Source organism: Lepisosteus platostomus, chromosome 4, assembly GCF_059453375.1.
Source record: "Lepisosteus platostomus isolate fLepPlt1 chromosome 4, fLepPlt1.hap1, whole genome shotgun sequence".
In the NCBI taxonomy this organism is placed as follows: Eukaryota; Metazoa; Chordata; class Actinopteri; order Semionotiformes; family Lepisosteidae; genus Lepisosteus; species Lepisosteus platostomus.
The window spans coordinates 5,609,483-5,615,482 of record NC_142614.1 but is presented as its reverse complement, the minus strand read 5'-3'; the positions used below and the strand labels follow the sequence as shown (position 1 = coordinate 5,615,482).

The 6,000-nt window shown below is 44.6% G+C and overlaps 1 protein-coding gene across 5 annotated transcripts in view; it reads left to right on the top strand.

The window, feature by feature from the left end:
- The first annotated feature begins 5,052 nt into the window (after positions 1 to 5,052).
- Positions 5,053 to 6,000, top strand: part of map4k1 (mitogen-activated protein kinase kinase kinase kinase 1) — a 52,964-nt gene continuing 52,016 nt past the window's right edge. The window contains exon 1 of one of the 5 annotated variants that reach the window (XM_088627747.1): positions 5,053 to 5,378. In XM_088627747.1, the coding sequence (XP_088483873.1) occupies positions 5,271 to 5,378 (108 nt within the window). In that variant the 5' untranslated portion in view covers positions 5,053 to 5,270. The remainder of the gene's footprint in view (positions 5,379 to 6,000) is intronic. The other 4 variants (XM_088627748.1, XM_088627745.1, XM_088627746.1 and 1 more) reach the window with 4 other exon arrangements.

Here is a 6,000-nt window from a genome sequence, read left to right as displayed (position 1 = left end):
GTCCCTGGTCACGTGAGAAGGGCGACCTCTCCCCTCGCTCCTGCGAGGGCTCGCGATCTTGATTGATCACAGACCGTCAGCCAAGCGAGTCTGTTCTCTTATTCAATGTGTTCTGCGAGACAGAAGTTGGTCTCTGACCTCCCCGTCAAAAATATTTTGATCCGAGTTTACAGCCCAGCAAAAGCGAATAAATACTGAACATTTATTGCGTGGCATTAACACGTCATATACCCAGTGAGAAGTGGAAGCTTGCTCACGTTCGCTGATCGTGTAAGCTATCAAAACTTAGGTTCCACTGGCTTGATACTTCGCGGTTTGGGATGTGTTAGAATTAGCCAATCATCTCCTGGGTGACAGTATGGACTAACGACCGCCAGGTCTGCTCGTCGGCTTCCAGTGAGCTCGTCGCCCCTACCACGTGGTACGAGCTGGTGCAACGGTAAATAGTTCCTGCTCACTTCCAAAGGCCAAATCTATTTTGTTCCCACTCTATGAAAACAATACGTTTTTTTTCTGACATGGTTTTGTATTAAAACAATTCATTGGCTTGTAGGCGAGCTCATAATACAAATAACTGTACTGCGTTTTATTGAGCAGATCTATAGGAGGCTGAACGATACTGGCCGCATCGTCCCGGGGAGTTTCGGCTGCGAGCCCTAGCTATTCGAGAGTAAACCGGAACCCGTGGGTTTGCGAAAAACACGGGGGTGCAGGCGGGGAGCTGACTGAACACGACTTCAGCAGAGATACGTGCAGTTTAATTTCAATCGCGTCCAGTTCTGCTTTATGTTCACGATAGGATAACATATCACATTGGACAGAAGGTGCTTTCAGAATAAACGCGCTACCTGTTGTTAGCCGCATTTCATATTTATTAGAGGCATCGTTGTTTACTGTGTGATGTGTCATAAAACCATGTCTGTGAAGATAAAACAATTTAATTTAAACACTCCTCAGATTATCTAACGCATTATCTAGTGAGATGGGTTTTTTTTTTCTGAGACCTTAAGACTATTTGGTTTTTAAAGATCCCCTAACACTATAAGGGGAGGGTTCTAAAACCTGGTGTCCTGAAATTTACCCCTCTGAGCCTCAACAATCTGGCCTCCCTTATTTCATCGTTTGAACCGGCTTCTCACTTGGTCTGTCTCCATCTGATGTGCTGTGCGGACTCACAGGAGCAGAATTGATGCCCTGTATTAGGGAGGCGAGTGACTCTCTTCTTGAGTGTAAGAGATGAAAACGTACTATAGAAATGCAAGGAATTACTGTACAACTATACACATTTGTATAGTTTCAAACATTTTCCACTGCAGTGTAACATCTAATGCAGTTTTTTTTTTACTTAAACCAAACTCCTTGGTCTCCATAACTGTCATAAAGAGGAAATGGAATACCCATATCTCCGTTCCTTCTTAAGCTAGTTTTTCGTACTGAAATATTTGTAAATTATCTTTTGGGAACGAGGCAGAAAAGGCCTGGGAGTCACATGAGTGATATCAGAATTCTGTGCCGTTCTGTTTCGCCGTAACATTTACAAGCACGTTGCAGATAGTAATCATTAAGCTAGTATATTTTTACCAATTATACAACTAGATACACAATTACTGTGATTCTCATGCTGCTTAACACTGTGCCTCATCTGCATTTGTTACTGCAGCAATTGCATTTCTTAATGAGCTATTTTGATGTGAGTACTCAGAAGCGCGACTGATGGCAGTATGCACAGGATATGCACCCGTGTTAGATTCTGAGAGGGTTCCATTTGTGGGTCTTTACTAATATGCAGTGGTGGTTTAGTTGAAAAGGTTTGCTCCTGGAAATATTGTAGTCCTGCTGAACTTGCCGTGTAGTCCTTTCCGTGCATCTGTGCAGATTACCACAAGTTTGCAGGTTTGCAGGTGCCTTGGTCAGTTACAGGCATCCAGAATTAAAAAATAAAGGGTGAATGAGGTGTCTGCCCACAGAAGCTGACTATTAAAAAAGCAGGACACACTCCATCCCAAATTATTATTAACTATTAAGCTTTGCCAAACTTTGAGGTAGAAAAATACTTTCTTTAGGATATGCAAGACTGCCATAACAGAATTCTTGTGTCACCTAACAGTAATGAATTAGAAACATACCCCATGAGGAACAGATATTCCAATGAATGAAGTCTACAGGAGTCACCATGTTGCAAACCATAGTGAGGACAGCCTGGTCCTCACTTGAGCCCATGTGACCCAGCCAGTTCCCAGCCAACTGTGAGAAGCCACGGGGGCTAATCCGTTCACTGTACACTATTGTCCTCTTGTGTCAGGACTGTGTAAAGCGCTTTGAAAAGGGGTGCTCACTGTGACAAACAACCTCTATTGTAAGCCAAAGAGATTCACTTGTTCCATAGGTCAGAAATGTCCACTAAGACAAAACATTATGCTTGTGGGTGTGGCACATTCTTGTGACCAACTCAATATATGCTGCACTTTCTAGTTTTGCTATTAATGTGAAGTTTCAGATTTCCCACGCCAACCTGGGAAAAGAAGAATTCCAGGCAGGCAGAGAACAGTAAGCGAAGAGTCTGTCCCCACCTGGAAAGAAAATTGGATTGGAAACAAGCACAGTTGCCTTTCAGGTTAAGCAGATCCTACTTGATGCAGCATAGCATAGACTATTATAGAACAATGATCACATGTTCAGAAGCTCATTGGTAACCAGTGTAGTGGCATTAGCACAGGAGTGATAAGGAGAGAGAAGCTTACATTAATCAGTAATCTGGCAACTGTTCTCTGAAAAAGTAAAGCCTTGTATTATTAATGTAAGACATGGCAGCAATTTTAGAACTGCTTTAAATAGGCGAGAAATTCAAAATGCATCTATTGCATGTTGCACATACTTCCTGTACAGCGTACACTAGCATTGACTGAATTTAGCATGGCAACGCTGTTTTGGCAGTTGTCTGGTTGAAGAAGACTTCCTACCAGAAAAACAGGATGACCTTTAGAGCTGTCGACTGTATTGCAAAACCGTTCTCCTGTTTTCCTCAATAAAATAACCACATGCAAATATTATCAAATAAAACTGGAGTCCCCCCAAATATATTAAAATGAGTTCAGAGATTATGTGCTAGTTAGTTCTAGTTTTATTCTGTTATATTCTTTTTGGTTTACAGCAGGAAATATCTCTTATTCTCAATAACTGTATTTAATTAACTTTTAATGTTCTCAATTTTTGGAGCTCAACCCAATTTTTAGAGCACAACTCCGATGACAAAGAGCAGTGGACACAGTAAACGCTGTGTGTAAGGGCAATGTCTTCAGTGTGTAAGGGGCTATTGGAGTAATCTATTATGTTCTATCGTACAGCACTGAAAACTGTGGATGGTCTGTGTGGGAGGGCATCAGAGTCTAGGTTAGCCGTTATTTTACAGAGACTGTGGGCTTGTCTCTGATTGACTAAACAGACACAAAAAAAAACAACAGACCCTCCCTCATAAGACAGGTTTTATAACCAACAAAAGCAAAAAAAAAAAGGTTATTAGTCGTTAACAGCTGCACATCGCACCAAACGTCCCTGCCTCTTCTTCACCCGTTTCTAAATATAACTGGTTTTCTTTGACATGCCCCCACTGCTGCGAATCTTCCCACCCCCCTCCCCGGCTGCACTGTGTGTGTTCTGCACAACTGCACATACAGCAAACAAGTGCAGGCGACTCAACAGAGCACAATTCGCCCTCTCCTCCTCCCAGGGCTCAAGGCAGGCTCAGCTCTGGGAAAAGAGCTGCCTTTTGTCTGATGACAGAAAAGAAGAGCAAAAAAAATCCGTCAAAATCAGTCAGCATCAAGTGGCTTTCATCTGCATGGGGAGACGTTGGCGGCAACATAGGGCAGAGTGCTGCAGGCTGGTTAGCACTGGTGCCACACGGCGACTGTCTGGGTGGAGCCTGCATGGTCTTGCCTCGCTCACCTGGGTGCTCTTGACCCCTCGCAGAGCCGCGCAGGTTAGGTTCCGGGGTCTTGGGCTCGAGGCGCTCTCATCCGTGGGGAGAGCTCATGTCCAGCGCATCCAGTTCCTGGGCCTGGACTGCAGGGGGACACAGCAACACGCGCAGGAGGGGCCGAGGGCCTGTTCTTGTTCCTTCTCCACTCTGATGAGCGTGGACGCTCTGAGAGAGCATATCTCACCAGTACCTGTGGGTCAGAGCCTTCCCTTCAAGGCAGCTTCATTTATTCCCCAATTCATATTTCTTTTGAAAGATCTCAAGTTCCTGGCGATTTCAAGAGCCCCAGAAAACCTACCGTCACCCAGGAGACATTAGGAGAATTGCTCCAACATGCCCCCCTTTTCTGCAAAGGGGTGCAAATCATTTCCTTCTTCCGCCTAGAGCTGGTGGCAGCTCTCCAGGGTTTCTGCCAAACAAACGAAATCTTTCAGAAAATGGAAGCATTTATGACAGTGAATTACAGACCTCTTATTGATGCTCTCTGTTTTCTAAATTGACTGTGCAAGTTTACCTGACCAAAAAAAAAAGCTCTTGCTACCCTGAAAACAACAGCTCATTGTGTTGTAGAAACACCCACGAGTTTTAGCATTAGACAAACAACAAAATGGTGAGGGCTTGTGCCCGGGACCTGCACAGAGCAAGACGTAATCTGCGAGATTCATACAAAATAGATCAGACAGAAAACAAGGTAGATAAGGTGAAAAAAGTTTATTAAATAACCTGTAGTTTTCAGGAATGATGTATATGGTAGCTTCTAACTTTGAAGTCATGAGACTCTTCTGTTGTATTTACAGTAAGTCCAGGTTAAATAGTTGTTTTATAAGGATGTTAGCAACATTTGCTTAGTTTAATAATTACTTGTAATAAGTAACCTTACAGGAAACCAGTCAGAATTGAGAAAACTGTCTCTAACTAGGACAGGTTTGCAGTGGGTGTGGAATACAAACACACACACACACAAACAACAATATTGGTGGGCAGAAAGCAATGCCGACAGCTGCACACAGGTTTAAGGACATGCACACAAGGTTGTGACATCCAGACACCTGGAGATGCACCAGTATACCTGATGTCTGAAACAACAGGGAGCAGCAAGAAGAGACAAACGCGCACAACGACACAGCACACACACACACAGCAGGAAATAAGGCAAGGGCGATGTAAATGAACCACAGAGAGAGAGAGGGAGGGAGTTCGAGAGCCGGAGAGAGCTGTAGCTCGATTGTGCGGAGTTGCGGGCCACACTGACAGCCAGATCGCGCCGGGCCAGTGCCATGACACAGCAGTGATGGACCCTCAGAACCGGGCTGCCCTGGATATCTCCACCCGGAACCCCCAGGATGACTTCGAGATCCTGCACAGGGTCGGGGGAGGGACGTATGGAGAGGTTTACAAGGTCAGACCCCGCTTGTCCTCTGTCTCTTCGCCCGTCTGCGTCTCCGACGTCTCCCCCTTTCTCGCACCTTCTGTCTCTCTGCACCTGCAGTAACCTGGCGGCTTCACTGCACACTCCGATTCCAGAGCGCACGTTCTGTGCTGTTGAGGGGGGTGTAAAATAAGGAGCCAGGACTGAAAAGAGTACAAAACAACCGGCGTCTCGTTTGTAATGCCAAGGGTAATCAATTCTTATTTCCTTCGAAAAAAATGTCGATCTCTTTCTATCTTGAATCACGCGGGATGCTGAAATATACGATGGCACATAGCACGCCCCAGTTTTAGTCTCATTTCTTATCACCTCGTCAAGTTGACTGACTAAAGTTTGCCTTGTGAAGGCAGCGTGTCTACTGCAGAGTTTTACCTTTGCTGCAACTTCAAAAAAGGCTTGTTGTGACATCGACCTCTTTGCTCTGCCTATTTCTCTTTCACTTTTCTGGGGGAAATCAACCCCCGCTCGATCATCTCTCCTTCCCTTTATTTTTTCACTTTTACTCCTGTCTTTTGCTCTTAAACAAGGAAGCACAACATATTTGTTTCCATTTTCTGGCCTCGGAAAGTGGCAGTTTTGTAATCCAAAACGG